Source organism: Patiria miniata, unplaced genomic scaffold, assembly GCF_015706575.1.
Source record: "Patiria miniata isolate m_02_andy unplaced genomic scaffold, ASM1570657v1 HiC_scaffold_10, whole genome shotgun sequence".
In the NCBI taxonomy this organism is placed as follows: Eukaryota; Metazoa; Echinodermata; class Asteroidea; order Valvatida; family Asterinidae; genus Patiria; species Patiria miniata.
Genome location: NW_024037048.1, coordinates 5461682 through 5479485, shown reverse-complemented (window position 1 = coordinate 5479485; position 17804 = coordinate 5461682). Strand labels below are relative to the sequence as shown.

The 17804-nt window shown below is 39.2% G+C and overlaps 1 protein-coding gene across 1 annotated transcript; it reads left to right on the top strand.

Annotated features, from left to right (window-relative positions):
• The first annotated feature begins 1495 nt into the window (after positions 1-1495).
• Positions 1496-9197, top strand: LOC119736170 (calmodulin). The gene is made up of 6 exons (XM_038210196.1): positions 1496-1602; positions 2888-2918; positions 4497-4640; positions 5695-5821; positions 6631-6746; positions 8873-9197. The coding sequence occupies exons 1-6, from the start codon at positions 1600-1602 to the stop codon at positions 8899-8901; spliced, it is 450 nt and encodes a 149-aa protein (XP_038066124.1). The 5' UTR covers positions 1496-1599; the 3' UTR covers positions 8902-9197.
• Positions 9198-17804: the final 8607 nt, after the last annotated feature.

Here is a 17804-nt window from a genome sequence, read left to right as displayed (position 1 = left end):
TCAGCCACATTTCATTCTCCCACAAAAACGCTTTTTTTCCTTCTTGAAATACAAGCTTAACATTCACTGTGTGGACTTCCGAACAAACGCTGATCCACATAAACCAGGTAGCAGCGACGTTGTGATGTGTGGACTTGCCCACGTCCACACAGTGTTTCCCCTTTCTGGAAAACAGGTTTAGAGGCGTTTTGGGGTTAGGTTTATCCGTGGCAAAATGAAGAAAAACACCAAAGCGAATCATAGAAAAAAATTGGGTTGAAAGAGTTTTAACAGTGTGAATAAAATGATTTTTTTTCACAGGTTTTTTTTTAACTACATGAAACAAAAGAATGTCCACACTACGTATGTAACGTAAAACTGCGAGGGTGTGTGTGGGGGGAGGGGGAAGTGTGGGGAGGGGGAAGGGGAAATGTCCTGCAAGCCCTGTCCACGTCTGCAACTCAATTCAGCTCGTCCTTCGCTCTATATCGCTGCACTACATCTTCAAAATGGAGTCATAAAATTGAAAAAAACGGACCGTGAAATTTCAATTCAATTCAATACGCATCCTGTGTCCTATAGTCACTCAATAATCCAAATGACGTGCACGTATTTAATTATTTAATATTTACCTCTTGCTCACTGAAATTGTACATAAAAAAATACGATGAATATAGAAATATAAGGTTCGCAGTAATTGCGGGTCGATGAACCCCCACTTATTACAAAATTCTACCCTCGACTTCGATGTTGTCACCTCTCATCGAAAATATACAAAATACGATGGACCATATCACAGCAAACAATGCAATTTTTTTTTTTTTTGCCCACAGTCACGGTGCAAAGCCACGTAAATAATGAATGAGAACAAGTATTCCAAATTCCCGGGTGTGTGATTAATGTCAAACATGTTCACCATCACTTTTCCAACCAGGAAATATAATATGGAAGGGGGCGAATAAAAAAAAATGCCAGGCGCTAAGAACGTCGGGATACCACTGCGCTCACGACAAGCTGGCCAGTCAGTACGTGACTAGCTCAACAGCGCAATGCACCGGTCACATGGGATACCAGACGTAACACGACACCCTTGAAATTGGGTACGTGAACAAGCTTAACCTGGAATCCATACGCTTTCGGCGAACCCATAAGCGCGCTTCAATTTTTTTGCCGCCAAATATAAGTTCCCCAAGTTCAATCTGTTGAAATAAAAGTTTATTAGTTTGATTTATAGAAAATTAAAAAAAATAACGGGGGTCGTTTTTGAAGAGGGGTCAGCTGCAACGGTAGCTTTTCTTAGAAGTTGAGCCGGAGCCGACATTATTTACATTAATATCTTTTGTCAGATAATCGATTTATGGCCACACTGCATGACGCAGGATTTCGGAATGTCAAGACCGTACGTGCATCCGCAACGCGAATAACATGTCTAAATAGCCTGTCTCCCAGCGCGTTTCGGTGCTCAAGTCCATGCACAGCTCGCCCCACGCAGTGCATGTGGAGCGCGCGCTTGATTTGATGCATTGCGCACTACTTGAATTTGCACGTCTGACATATCGAGGATAGCATTGCACTAATCCCAGCTCGCTTTTTGTCTGACACTTGTTCGTACTGTTCGAAATGGTAAGTTCACTGTTCCATTTACTAAGACGGGGCGTTGTTATTGCGTGCATATGGTGTAGCCGTAAAATAGACTGTTATGAAGAAATACCGAATTATTTTTCAGGTTAAAAAATGTTTCACAAGTGCTGGAGAGATCACACGTGTCACGTGCGTGGGTTGTCGTAGGGCGAACAACTTGCCGCTACTCGCTAACTTTTTGACATTGTACAATGACATTGTCAAAAAGTTTGCATGCGCCATGCAGTATTGACAATTGTCCTACATTTGTGGACTTTGTTAAAGTTTCTAAGTTTGTTTCGGGGATGCATTTGTAATGAATCGTGACATTTTCACCCTTATAATATTGCCCTGTCTAATGAATTTTCTTCTAATGTTTTTAGGAAACAATTGTCCGTCAGACCCCCTAAAGTTACGCGGTCGTATTTCTACGCACTCAATTAAATTTGCGTTGGACAACGAGCGCGCGTTGCAAGCGTTACCTGCGCCGATTATAGAGGGTCGAGGATACAATTAGGCTAATTTAGGCTACTTAGTTTTAAAGTTTTACGTGCATATAGGATCTAGTAAGTTTGAGCCATGTTCTGCAGTGGTTGTGATGAGAACATGATCATGATAAAAATGAAGGCCGCGGGAAAAGAAAAAAAAAATCACCCGACTCATTCCTGTTTTTAATATAGGGTCTAACTCTAAGTACATTAAAACTGTTAATATTCGGGAGATGATTTCTGCTGCATCACTTTATTTGCCCCAAAATGTTCTGTTTTCCTTCCTCCATTTACAATGTATGATGTTGTGAGGTTGGCCCGGGGCCAGGCTTCTGATTAGGGAAATATTCCTATATCTGGCCATCACTAATTTTTCCCTCCAGTGACCCATCAGTATCAGCCATCAGGAAGTGATGATAGGCCCATTGTCCTAAAAAGTCAAATTCAGCCGGAAAAATATGAAGTATTTACTGAGAAAACACTTACAAGTTTTCAGACCAGTCTCATATCATAGGGTTTGTGCACAGGATGTCAAGTGATGGCCTGATATGGGAATCTTTCTATGATTAGGCCTGCTCATTTGCAAGTGAAACGTTTTGTATAATTAATATAAATGTATTTGTTCCCCTTGGCCCTTTCTTTCAATTGTACAATTCTGTTTTATGCCTTCAACTTAAGTTTACAATGAAGGTTTGAACATAGGCATAGCCTGTAGGCCTAAATCCCCAAAAAACCCAAATGTAGTTAAATTTTGAAGTAGCCACTTAATGAAATATTTGCCTTTTCTCCCCTTCAATCAGGCAGATCAGCTGACCGAAGAACAAATAGCAGGTAAGGGTTAGATTATGCATCAAAGGCATGCTAAGCTAATTGTAGAAATTAGGACCATATCACCCCCCCCCTCAAAATACTCTCCTTTTTGTGATGTCAAATTCTTCCACATTTGTAACAATAACAAGCTAGCTAGGCCTACCACAAACTACATGCAAACTACATGCTGGTTTTGAAATTGTAGGGATCAGATCATGGGCCATATTATATCCACTTCTCGCCGGCACCCCATCCATTTTTGAAACATAATACTGTTTTAGCTGCAGTGGATAACATTTATGTATTTGACTTTTTTATTGTCTGGGATACTCTGTCAAGGTTTATTCCACTAGATGAATACAAAATTTGATGAATAGCCAGACATTTGAAAGGCTTCCAAAACTGGAAGAATGTACTAGCCTAGGCCGGTTTAAAAAAAAAAAGTTGGATGTCGTTTCCTTGTCAAGAAATATGGATACATATGGCACAACTAAATAAAATAAACCTCTATAAAAAATTTTTTTTAAAAGCTTAAAGGGAATGTACATCATTGGCTTTTGCTCTAATTTTCAGGAATGAACTATTTGAGGGGTTAGTATAATAGATCAAATATTGTTACACGGACATTTTTGAAGTTTTGTGTTCGAAAAGGTTGGAAAAACCAAGGAAAAACAAAAATGTTCAAGTAGTCTGGTTCCCTGACTCCACAAAAGATAAAATGGATCAATTTATAGATGATGGAAAATTGTAAGGCAAGGGAACCAGTCTAGCTGGCCTGCACCCGTTCATGAACATGTAACCAATAGCAAACAAAATTTGGACTGAAAAGATGGTAAATTTGGAGCAATAGTTGAAAAATAGTTAGGTTTTTCCAACGCTGGTCGGCCGATCACCGTTGGAAATGTATACAAAAATACCATTTTCTTGAAAATGACTTCACACCAGGTGCCATAATTTTACAAGATGCTTGAGACTGTCATTTACCAACATTCTAGTAAGGTATTTCGTAAAAACTTGGTAGTTTTATTTTTCGATGTTTGCATATGTTGTATATTCCCTTTAAGAAGCTAAGGCCCCCCAAAAAAGTCTCCGGTTTCTGGCATGGAGCTTGTCCTAAAAGTGGTGCGGCGACGTGGCTTTTTTTTTTTTTTTGACTATTTTTTTTCCTTCAAATGTCGGCTGATGACTGCAAATGATGGCCGACTAAATTTAGTGCAAAATGTATGGGAGCCCAGGGTGGCCACATAAAGCTTTACTCGATCGTAACCCCATAAAAAATACATGTTAAAATTGTGCAGCAGCAGGATTCCAGTCAAACCAGTGAGTTTGGCGCCATCTTACATTGAAAACAAAACTACGCGCGCATACCAGAAACCAGAGACTTTTTTTTTTTGGCCTAATGTTTATTCCTCTAGTTATTATCATCATCATTAGGAAATATTAGTGTAAATTTCCTGGCCTTTTCTTTTTTTGAAATAATTAATTTTTGAAAAGCTGTTTTAAATTCAGGCAGTGTCATTTATCACAGTCAGTGAAATTCTAGTATTTTATTGGAAGAAGTTTCCAGTTAGAGCAAGCCATCCAAATGTTCCTCCACAGAGTTCAAGGAGGCGTTCTCCTTGTTCGACAAGGATGGCGACGGCACCATCACCACCAAGGAGCTGGGAACAGTCATGAGGTCACTGGGTCAGAACCCCACTGAGGCTGAGCTGCAGGACATGATCAACGAGGTGGACGCTGATGGTAAGTCAACAAACACTGCTGGGCAAATCTACCCATGGACCATTTACACAGGCGGTGGCATGGGGGGGGGGGTTAAAAAAAAAATGGAAAAGGAAAATGTCAAACAGGCCAGAGCAATTTCAGATATTTAAAGTTAGTGAATTTAACAGTAAAAAGTGCTTAAAGGTGATCCACAACATTGCTAACATCAAAAACACAAAACTACCAAATTATTAAGAAATACCTTATTTGACTGTAAGTGAATGATAGGCTAAAGCTTCCTGTGAAACAATGGCACCTGATGTGCTGTAATTTTCAAGAAATGTGGATTTTTTTTGTTTCCATTTCCAACGATGGTTGGCCAACAGATCTTTGGAAAAGAACTGACTTTTTTTCAAATACTGCCCCCAATTTGCCTAATTTTTTAGTCTACATTTTTTTCCAGCATCTATGAACACTACACTTTAAACAGGTCGGTGTAACAATATTTGCTATAATTTAAATACTAACCGCAAAATCCATCCATTTCTAAAAAATACAGCAAAATTACCTTTTGAGGATCTTAATATTGTACACATTTTATATATTACATAATCTTAATATTGTACAGCATTAAATGATGGCTTCCCACTGTTTTTAAAAGTCACAGCTGGCCCTAGTCTGGAAAAAAAGGTGTACAACCCCCCCCCCCCCACTTCCCCTCACTCCTCCCCCATGACTCCACACCTTCATCCATCAATAATTTCTTGCTACACTACTAAGATGAGGAATGTGGATTTACCAATTGCAATTTGGATGATGAAGGAATTTCATTATGACAATGTAAATATATGCTGGCTTTTAGCCAGAGCAAATTATAATGTATGAATTTGAAAACAGTTTCCAAAGTATCTTTACACTTTATCAGAAGGCCTGATCTTTTGGATACAATCCTTTTCTACAATTTTTTTTACAGAAAAAAGCAGGGTGACGGTGTTGAAAACTTGAAATGCAATATTTTCCCATTCACCTGTGCCCAGAAAGCAGCATTTTCAAACTCAGTTCCAGTCAATATGGTTTGTTGATCCCCCCCCAGGAAATGGTACAATAGACTTCCCCGAGTTTCTGACGATGATGGCACGCAAGATGAAAGACACAGACAGTGAGGAGGAGATCAGAGAGGCCTTCAGAGTTTTCGACAAGGACGGCAACGGATACATCAGGTGTGTACATTTGCCTGATTGCCTCTCAGCTTAATTTCACAGCAATGCATTACCGTTGAGGTAAAAGGGTCAAAGCAGGCCCAGCCAACTATGACGATTCTCATTCTGTGGTTATTCAAATGTGAAAGGGAAAGATCACTGTGCAGAATGACTCATGTGACAAATGTTTTGGCTTTTGTCAGACAGTTTTCTCAGTCATGTAACCTTTTCAGAAACACGTATACCTTCATTCACATATCAAATGAGCAAAATATCTTACAGGCTTGTCAAGTAACATTTGTTCTCTTTTCTGAATTTTTTACAAAAATCACTAGAATTTGCTGCGAATATTTAATTAAGAAACATTTGAAGTCTTTTCAAGCACACAAGGGTCTTACAGACTTGTCGAGTAACATTTGTTCTCTTTTCTGAATTTTAACAAAAATCACTAGAATTTACCAAACATATTTAATTTATAAACTTTTGAAGTCTTTTCAAGCACATGGGTCTTACAGCCTCGAGTAACATTTGTTCTCTTTTCTGAATTTTAACAAAAATCAGTAGAATTTGCCAAGAATATTTAAGTTAGAAACTTTTGAAGTCTTTTCAAGCAACAGGGGTCTTACAGGCTTGTCGAGTAACATTTGTTCACTTTTCTGAATTTTTACACAAATATGTTCCCAAGCACACAAAGTTTTATATTTAAGCCAATTATACAACTAATGCCAGATCACTTAAGTGAATTCCAGAGATGGCCGAGCAATGAGTTCCATTCCAATGGAAATATTTGCATTTATGATTTATGCACATTTTTGTTATCATCCCCGCAGCGCTGCCGAGCTGCGCCACGTGATGACCAATCTTGGGGAGAAGCTGACGGATGAAGAGGTCGATGAGATGATCCGAGAAGCAGACATCGATGGAGACGGCCAAGTCAACTATGAAGGTGCATAGGCCTACAACAGTTTGGTTGTCTTTATATTAATGCCCCTTTTTTGTTGAAGCATAATTAGAAAATTTTATAGTCACTAAAGTTTTGTCAAACAGGTAATGCAGTTCCTTCATTGTACCTCTCATTGTGAACTCAAATGATCTCCAAGTGTATAAAATGTGATGAAATTTACGGTTAGTAGTGAATCATCACAACTTAATCCCAGTGAATACTACCGAAATAAATTTAAGACTGACTTGGAGAATTCTGTAGTTATCTGCCTTAAGTAGTTATTAATCTATGCTTAAGCTGTCCTTTTGAATCTGGGCCAAATGTCACGGCTCTGCTAAGCACAAAACCTTGATGAGCACAAAAAAAGTCTGTCTTATAAAAGCATTTTTATGTGATTTTCATGCTAAGCAAACAACTGAATACTAATCACTAGCAATATACATCATTTGGAGTTTTGGCTGGTAACCTGATTTTATAAGCCAGACTTTTTTTGTGCTAAGCAAATTTTTGTGGTTAGCAGCGCCGTGAAATTGGCCCCCGTACCCACCTTGGGGTTCACAGTATTTTTTTTTGGATAGTCTTCAACACAGCATAAGTTCAAACTCTAATTTTGAGCAGTGTGACGCATGGAAAAAAGTAACAGAAACAGATACTAGATGACAGCTTCGAAGAGGGAGCATGGGGTACTGATTGTAATTGTGTGGTGCAAGTTGACTGTACTGACTGAGAGTTTATCTTTACTTCATGAATAAGACAAATTAAGCCTACCCTCCAACCCTCCCCCCCCAAAAAAAAAAACCAAACACGCACACACCCACCCAAAAAGAGCTGAAAATTAATATCAATTTGGGATGTCAAATGAGCAAATAGCACTTTGAGGTACGTTTATGTATGGTAGTAAAACAACCCAAAATGGGCCTTTCATCCTATTTTCCTCAAAAGCATTTAGAAAATGTAGCCCCTTACAAGCTGGGAGTAGAGCTGGACCCAGAGTGCATATAATTCTATGGCAATCAATACAGAATGGTTATTCACTGGAGCTCTGTTCATGCATGTGGCCTACACAGTGGGCCGGATTCAGCCCAATCACATAACGGAATAATCATTTTTCAAACTTTTGGGCCAAGATGAGATTAAGAAAGTCTTTATTAGCAAGTAACAGTCAGTGACTGAGTCAGTCAGCATGGGCGTATAGCGAGGGAGGGGGGCAAGGGGGGTGCTCTCCCCCCTGGAAAAGCAGCCCCCCAAAAAAAATAGGAAGAAAAAAAAAGAGAAAAAAGAAAAGAAAAAGAGGCGCAAAGTCATAGTGTTATAAATGTAATGGGTTGGGGGCAGGGGGCCAAAATGTCCCTGCCCCCCCCCCCCCCCCCAAAAAACTGATCAATCGAGAATATGTAGAGAAATACACGAATCTTTTGGGAAGAATATGTTTTGCCCCCCTCTAGAAAAAATTCTGGCGACGCCCATGTCAGTCAGTCAGTCAGTCAGGTGCAAAGAGGACTAATGGCTGACCAGCAAAAAAGTGATTCCTTGGAATCACTTACTAAAGGCAAAGCCAACTTAAAGGGAATGTACATCATTGGCTTTTGCTGTAATTTTCAGAAATGAACTATTTTGAGGGGTTAGTATAACAGATCAAATATTGTTACAATGACATGTTTGAAGTTTTGTGTTCGAAAATACTGGAAAAACGAAGAAAAACAAAAATTTCAAGTAGTCTGGTTCCCTGACTCCACTGAAGATAAAATGGATCATTTATAGATGCCGGAAAATTGTAAGATAATGGAACCAGTCTAACTGGCCTGCACCCGTTCATGAACATATAACTAATAGCAAACAAAATTTGGACTGAACAAAATTGGTAAATTTGGAGCAGTAGTTGAAAAATAGTTAGGTTTTCCAACGGTGGTCGGCCGACCACCGTTGGAAATTTATACAAAATACCACTTTTCTTGAAAATGACTTCACACATGGTGCCATAATTTTACAGGATGCTTTAGACTGTCATTTACCAACATCCTAGTAAGGTATTTCGTAAAAAATTGTAGTTTTGTTTTTCGATGTTTGCAAATGTTGTATCTTTTCTTTAATTGACACTGCATTTCTGTTTTGTTTTGTTTTTTTCTCAGAATTTGTGACCATGATGACATCGAAGTGATCAGGAGGCAGTGAGCCGCTGTAATAGCTCTGCCTGTTTCAGCCTGGTTGATTTACATTCACCCACCGTGGACGATAAGCAGCTGGGACAACATCAAGACTTGCCTCTCTCTTATTATCTGACTGTAAAATATTTTTTATCTTCGTTATCACAGCTGACTCGATATCGCAAAGGAAAATAAAGGGACCGAGGACAAATCATTTGATCGGAATTTTTACCATTTATCATTCTCTTGATAGGCTACGAGCCACTACAGGGCGAGTCAAAAAGAGCGAAACCCAAAGGTCAGGACCATTTTTTTTAGTGAAGTTCTGCATGTAGCACTTTGAGAATCTAGTATATGAAAGCCCAATTCATAAGCTTTCTTTTAGTACAAAAATCATTCAAGTCACTCATTTACTTTTCAAGTTACAGAATTTTAAACACAAACACCGTTTTGAAGTTCTGTCCACGGATCACAAAAAAGATGTGTTTTTTTTCAGCAAAATGAAAACAATTCACATAAGGATGTATGTGAATTGTTTTCGTCTTGCTGAAAGAACACACCTTCTTTGAAAAGTACATGAGTGATTTGAATGATTCTTGTACTTAAAGAAAGCTTATGAATTGGGTTTTCATATCCTAGATTTTGAAAGTGCTACATGCAGAACTTCACTAAAAAAATGGTCATGACATTTGGGTTTCGTTCTTTTTGACTCGCCCTGTATTAAACATTTTCTATATAAATGTATGTAAAACGCAATAATAAGTACTTTTTACCATCTTATCTTGCCAAGGTCTGTCACGTGATTATCCACGTTCTTCTTGTTTTGTAATTCAGCAAAATGAAAGTTAAATTTGTAATAGGCCTAAGGATTTGATGGTTATCACAATTTTCATGTTGTTTATTGTACTTTTTGGCATATTCACTTTTTGATTCCCTTAAGAAAATTACAAATTATCAGTGAATGCTGAATATGTACGTTGTTCATCTAGTCCTTGTTTTAAACTCTTTTTTTTTTTTTTTTAATTTTTTTACATGTATTCATATTTACACAGCCATGTTAATTAATGAATCACTGCTTTTAGGTAAACCGTAAAGATATGGTGTATTTTGATTTTTGTTTTGCAGTCGCTTAACTTTTGGTTTGAAATTTTGCTTTAAAATACTCCATAAAGGATATGAAGTTGCCTACTTCATTTTTATCTGTATTCCAGTATTTTAGGTTTTTGTTTTGTTTTAAGCTTTCCTATATTTAATCGAAACACTGCTTTATTTCTGCATTCATAATTTTTTGACATGGTTCGTGCAACTGTTGAACTTCGCAGACCCCCCCCCCCCAACATTATTAAGGATAAAATTTGTAAATAATTACGAAGGAGTCGTAACCAACATAACCAATTTTGTGATGTTCGTTAATCGTTGAGAGCTGTTGGATTGGTGGTAACCATGACAATGCCACCAAAGTCATTGGAATTTTTTATTCCCACATTTAATATTTGCATTTCCCACAAATTGTCATTTGCATCTTTGCTGAACATTTTATCTACATTTATGTAATCTCTACTTTTTGTATTACATTAATGGTTAATTAAACCGATTTTCGAAAGATCTTTATCCTTTTCGACTTCTGAATCTTGCGTTTTTTTTGTGTAAGATCATTGTGAAGATTGGAAAATAGTTTAAAGGGCCATGTAATGTTATCTTTTTTAATGCAATCCTTGAAAATGCACCCTTGTGTCCCATTTAACTTTATTATAAATTTAATTTTGCCATTTTTGAGTAAGGGCATTATGAAGCCTTTTTGGCTTTATGCTAATGAAAACTTGCATATTTATGAGCAAAAGTGTGATGTCATTTCAGGCACAAACCTCAATGTACATACAGCTATTTCAGCACGCAAATTTGCCAGAATTGTTCTTTTCTTTGGTCATTCGTTGTTTCAGTACATGACAGTAGCCAAATGAGTAACGTTTCCTCACAAATGTTTTTAATGAGCAAATTTTGGGTTCACATTTTGAGCAGAAAGCCCCTATTAACTTAACAGTGTCTTTCTGTAATGACATCACAGCAGCAGCGCCCTCATATGTCAGGAAAAGTTTGGAACATTTCAAATGTTTAAAGATGTGCACTTTTCAATACGATAGTTTTCATACGCTTGAAGAGGAGTAGAAATTGCACTCAATAATGTTCCCAAGTTAAATTCATGTCATGAGCCCTTTAACAGTTCAAAAAATTTCTCGTATACCATTCGTCTTAAGAAATCCTTTATTTAAACGGGCTTTTCAAAGTTGTCATTGGGAAGGAAGGAAACAAAAAGTTAAATTGAATATGACAAGCGTTAACATTAAACATCATTGAAGAGATGGGCGGATCGTTTTGAAGGAACACCCAATTAAGAGCTCCAAAATTTTGACAAGCAAATCCACAACGAAAATGCCTGGGTAATCATGGGCGCCGCCGAGGGGGGGGGGGGGGGGGGGGCACTTGCCCCCTTTTGGAAAAGAACAAAAAAGGAAGGGGAAAAAAAAGGGAAAAACAGAGGTGCGAAGTCATATTGTTATTAATTATATGCACATTTAACAACGTGCAGTCTGTAGACTGGGGTATCAATGGGGGTTGGGGTAGACAAAACTAATGCCCCCGCGCCCACCTTTGAAATAATGATAAATTGAGAATATGCTACAGGCAATTCAATTAATTCAAATGAGACCGAGAGCTATAAGAAGAGAACCGGGCGTTAAAAAAAAAACATACCACACAAAATAAGCAACATTACAGAGTCAGGGCGCAACTATAATGGGCGCGCTGCAACGTCTCTATTCAACGGAAATGACAAAAAAACAAACAAACAATCCAACGACGCGACCCGATCTTAAGAGCACGATGAATGGTTCTTAGGTTTTAAACTCCAACGTAACTGTAACTAGCGAAATAGCCTAGCGGTTAAATTGCTGACCCACGGGTGGAGAGTCGGTGGTTCGAGTCCTGGTCGCGCGTGTGTCTGTCATTTTAGTTTTAACACACGATATCCGTCACTTTCTATAAAGGATTTAATTTACTGTCCTAAAACACCAACAGTACCTTAGCTTAATCGGTAAGCACTGCTGCTGGTACTGTCCGTGAGTTCCAGGTTGGCACCTTCGTACAGGTTCAGGGCATGTGGTCCACTCGGAGGATCAGGGCTTAGGGTGCCGCCCTGTTCCTCCCTTAGCTCTTTGCTTTTACATGGTGCCTGGCCCTCCGGGGTTACATGGATGGACAGGGAAGGAAGTGTGTATTGGCCGGGACCCCCGAGATCCCGGCAGAGTCCTAAGGGATTGTGATGGGGCATCGTTATGGCCCATCCAATCCCTGAATGCTTGGCTAGCACATAACTTTTTAATTTTTTTATCCTAGTTTTTTTTAAACTTTGGTTTAATTAGTTTGATATTTACATGTGCTCGGCAGGCCGACTGTAGTATTAAATACAAAGCAAAGGTCTATGTAATAAATCAATGAATTTTAATAATTGACTATAATATGTTGTTCGATCAATATGACTCTGCCATTATTAATTTTGCAATTTCCAATTGAAGTAAGAAACGCAGTATGCAATATTGTATCGGCAAAAATAAAGATGTACATTGTAATATGTTTATTACATGTTTCAAAATAATAACGTTTCTTTAATTGTGAACATTCCCCAAATATATAGTAATTCGCAAAATAGGAAAACGCAAGAAAACAAAGCCCCTCACCCTTAAAACTGGAAATACAAAATAGAAAAACAAAGTCAAGTGGAACACCCGAATGTACCTTAAGGATTGAATTTGAAAATTCAATAACATGGGGCTTTTACAGACTTGCCTTTTACTGTCAGTGACATGCAGTCACGAATCCAGGGGGCCGGGGGGGGGGGGGGGCTGGGTGGGGGTCAACCCCTGCTCTGACACACTAAAGTAAAGATACTCTGCAGTGGCTATTATGTATCTGACGGGCCTGAACCACTCCCCTCCCAACCAAACCCCAGCAAAAGTTACTAGATCCGCCTCTGACGTTAGTTGGTACATTGATATGAAATGTGATATCGACTTATCACTATTTTGACCCAAAATGAAGTTGCTGGATAGCTCATGATGTAGAATGAAAGAATGAAATGGGGTAAGCAACTATTGTTATTTGTTGGAGTCCCCAGAATGTGGGAAGGCCTGTGGGCCTTTGTAGTCTGATTACATTTCGGGCAAAATTACAGGCTCGGATTATCCAATAACATAGTAGGTACTGTGCCTACGGGGCCTACGAAAAAAATTCCAGGGCCTAGCGAAAATAAAACATATAAATAGGCCGACCGTGCACACGCCACACGCAGAGAAAAGTTTTAAAAAGTTTAAGGGTCTCTCTCGGAATTTTCGATTTCAACTGGCGCTGTATGTATACCAGTGTTGTAGGTCTCGAGACCGGTCTCGGTCTCGGTCTCGAGACCACTTTTTGCCGGTCTCGGTCTCGGTCTCGGTCTCGGGAGCTGTGGTCTCGGTCTTGGTCTCGGTCTCGGTCCCCTTTGGTCTCAATATTTTGGCTGGTCTCGAGTCGAGACCAGCCAAAAAGTGAGGGGGGGGGGGCGGATTCCGCCCCGGCCCTTTTAGGGTTAAGTAAAGAATCAGTTTAAGGCAAATGTGACTGCAGTGTGATGCTAATGGACATGTCTCTCTTGACTTTCTAGTGAGTGAGGCATAGTCCAATAACCATTGCTCCTCTTCTTATATCTCGTTTTTATTGTGGGATGATCTGTTGAAACAAGCACTTTATAGCCATCCTCATTGATTCCAAATACAACTGAGATTTAAATCTTATGAATCAAGACTGAAACATTATTTTTACCGTCAGATTTTGTATTTGGAATATGGGAGCAATTCAACTCTTTTTCCCTAGAAATATTGGTGATTTTTTTTCTATTTTCCTTTTCAATTTTTCCTTTATTCGTGGACGCGGGAAAACGTTTTTTTTTTCATTATATTTATAAATGGATATTTATCAATTCGTAGACTGTTAAATTGGCATTAGTGGTGGACAGCTGAATTTTGTGATCTCTTTATTAAAATAGACACGACTTGGGAATAGAGTATGCAAATTACGTGAAATGTTCACAGTTACTACTCAATACTGACATGTTCTTTATCCCAATTATATTTGTTTACGAAATGGAGCATGCCATTTTTTTTTTATCATACGGTCCCTTTCTTTTGACTCGCCATGTATTCATCTTTTCATCTGTGATAAACACAAATTGAGCTACTGCCATAGTCACACAAAAATAGAGTCTAATTGCCTGCCTCGTCTCCTTCCTAAATGTCAATTGCATTTGCATGAGTCGAAAGAATTGTGTTCCATTAATCGCTATATGCTGTTTACGGCCATCACAATAAACTATTAATATATTGGCAATATGTCGTACTTGTTAATCACTAATAACATTTTCAAGTAAATTGCCCAGCAAAGTAGCTGATGCGGTTGATACGATGGCACGGTACAAAACACAGAGGCGTGCGCACCGAGCCATGAATCCTAAAAGTACATCTCGCCCACCACATTCAGTTTGTGACAGCGCCCTTCTATTGTGTCGGCCATATTCTCAAATAGGCTAATGACGATGATGACGGCGGGCAGATTAACAGAAGATAGATCAGGCAAATAGGGTCATCAATCTTCTATAGTATATGTAACGTTATTGACATTAAACAAAAATAAAGTGGCATTACATTTCAGCCTTAGCCAGGCCTTCTTCAGAGGTAAATGACAGAGGAACAAGAAACAAACATGTAGGGGACACACAAACATGCAGGGTTGGAAGGAGAATCACAAAGAGGGATGGGGGGGGGGGGGGGGGGCAGACCAATCTATATCTGGCTACCATCTCTCAATTTGTTGGTCTACATGTACAAATCTATATTCCATGACTGAAATTTTAAAAAATAAATCAATATTTTCTTGCTCCAAATTTTTTTTCGAATCAGGTTTACAAGGAGGTCCAATGTAAAATTAAAGTTGCATTTAAATATCCGTTAGTGGTCATTGCTGAAACCAAGGGGTGGCTGTGGAGTTTAAGGTCCGAGTTCCTGTAACAGATGAAACATCCACCTTTAACTTTTTACTTTTGTCAAGTTTCAAAATGTTCAAGTTTTGCAAAAACTAGTACAAATTGTCGTACTCCTAAGTTAGAGTTTCTTCATCAGATTTACACTTTATAGTAGTTAAACAATTTAATTTTTTTTTTTTAAAGTGGCAAAAATATATGGAGTTCATCAAATAAGGTTTTCCCCTTCTTTAAATTAGGTTGTTTCCAATTTTTTTAATTGATTGTGACAATAACAAATTCTGTTGCCATGTTGTAATTTATGGCATGAAGCAAACACGAAGAGCACTCGCATGACACAATTAAGCAGGTACAAGTGATTCCTAACTTTCAATCACTTCCTTCACATCCCCATGAACATCAACATCTCAAGGACAGACTGTTCAGCTGTAATTAGTGTCTTGTTGTTTATTTAGATTATTGTTATTTATTATCCGCGGTCTCGGTCTCGGTCTCGGACCATTTCGGTCTCGGTCTCGGTCCGCCTTGAAGGGGCTGGTCTCGGTCTCGGTCTCGGTCTCGCAACTTCAGGTCTCGGTCTTGGTCTCGGTCTCGGACTATCCGGTCTCGACTACAACACTGATAGGCATACATGCTACCCATACGTATGCAATTTACGTGTAAAGTATTGCGTTCTGAAGCACACTGCCAATCATGGGCGTCGATCGTTGGGGGACGGGGGGACATGGCATTCCCCGGGGTCATGGGCGTCGCGAGGCCCCCCTCCCCCGGAAAATGAAAACAAAGAAGAGGAAAACAAAACAAAACAAAACAAAAAGGAAAAAGAGGGGCGAAGCCATATTGCTGTTAATTTGATGGGGGAGGGGGAGGGCAAATGCTCCCCTGCTCACGCTCGGAAAAAATGATGAATTGAGAATATATTGAAAAAGTTAAGGAATTTTGGGGAAAAAATTTGCTTTGCACCCCCCCCCCGGAAAAAAATCCTGGAGACGCCCATGCTCGGGGCCCTCAACGGCGGGCCCCAAACCCCATGCCGTTCAGCTTCGCACTCACATATAGTTCTGATCAATACACATAATGTAGGCCACTTTTGAGAAGCGATTGACGCCCTTGGGGCCAACAGGCTTTTAGAGCCAGGACATCAAGGTTGCCCTGGCTTGATTTGTACAGTGATTAATTTTTTTACCTAATTTAATTAATAGCATGAAGTTTGTGCCGCTGTGCCGGTGTAGCGTGAATATCCGACTCCGTGAAATATGGATTCATTGGTAGTATAGCGCATGCGTAAGTAAGATAATATGCTATTTGTAGGATCATAAAGGGAGAGTGATCTGTCACGTGCGAGGGATTAACCAATGATAGGGCAAAGGGGTCCGATTTTCATACGAGTCGGATTTTCTTATCACACCGGTGCCTAGGGTGCATGGAGTATGCCTACGGAACGCATGATACCTAAAGCCTATACGAAACACTTACCCAGGCCTGGCAACACTTACACTTGTTTGGTTCTTATAATGTCATTTGCTATCGCAATTAGCTATCCGTAAATTATATTTCTTGAAAAGACTAACGCTATTGGTCATGGTGCATTCAAGCAAATAAAAATGCGGGCCGAGAGGTGCAAGGTTTTACACTGCGCCAGTTCTACTATTAAGAGACGCGAATATGAGATGCAATAATAGGCCTACGAGATAATACGGTAGAAGATCATCGAGTTGTTCACAGTATTTAATCTGTCTGTCATAATCATTTTTGTCAACTCTGGGCTGGTAGGCTACGATGATGAGCAGATGAGTCAAATCTGCACACATGCTCAGTGGACTGGAAGTTGTTTTGGTGGCAGTCGGGATACCGATGCGGACCGTCTACTGCGCATGTCGAGATGCAGCGGGATAGCAAGGCGCATTGCACCCTGAAAGGTATTTCGTCGATTCGCATAATCAGGCGCCAATCACTGGTATAGTAGTCAGCAGGGCTTTAACTCCTCGGATTCTACAGCTTGTTTTTGTACATAACTCACTCTAGTAATAATTTATCAGTGACAACCCTAAACACCATTTCATCTCCAACTCCCCAAAAGGATAATGACGGTTATCTTTAACTCGATCAAAGACCAGTTCAAAGCATCTTTGACGATCAAACTTATGTATGATCATTATCACTTAAACGTCGTCTCGTCCAAAATTATATGTCTATGCCATTAAAGGAGTTTTATAGGCTTCCACGAAACAAAACGTCAACACTGTTTTTTAAATTTATCTAGGCTTCCATTAAAAAACAATTAAAGTAAGTGAATAACCCTTCCAATAAAGCTTCCTTAATCGTGAAGGCATCTGATTGCTTCTCATTATGATGTTCACTGGAGAGATGGTTTGTGGTTGATCATTTTTGATGTTGACCACGCCCTTATGAGTCCTACACATTATACTGCATTATGATAGCTTGATGTTGAATATTGATTTTCAAGGCAATAAGATAAATTGGGTCAAAATAAATTGAGATCATATCTCAAGATCTTATGTCATTTCTGTTGTGTGGCGTTCTCGTGTCATTTTTTGCTATAGTCGAGATGAAATGAGATACTTTGTATACTCGGCAGTATAAGCAATTATTTGTGGAAGGGAAATATTTGAGACAACAAATCTTTTAAAAGAAAAGAAAATACACACTGACATATGCTAGTACAGTGGACATAGCAGAGCTAAGAGCCGGACTGAACTTGGCCGTTTCTGAGGGCTATGTACCAGTCGTACCAGCGTACATATCGCCGCATGAACCGCATGACTAGCGTGTTTAGCAAAGTTGGAATTCCATTGACGTGAGTCGCAATCTCCAACTCGTGGAGACGAT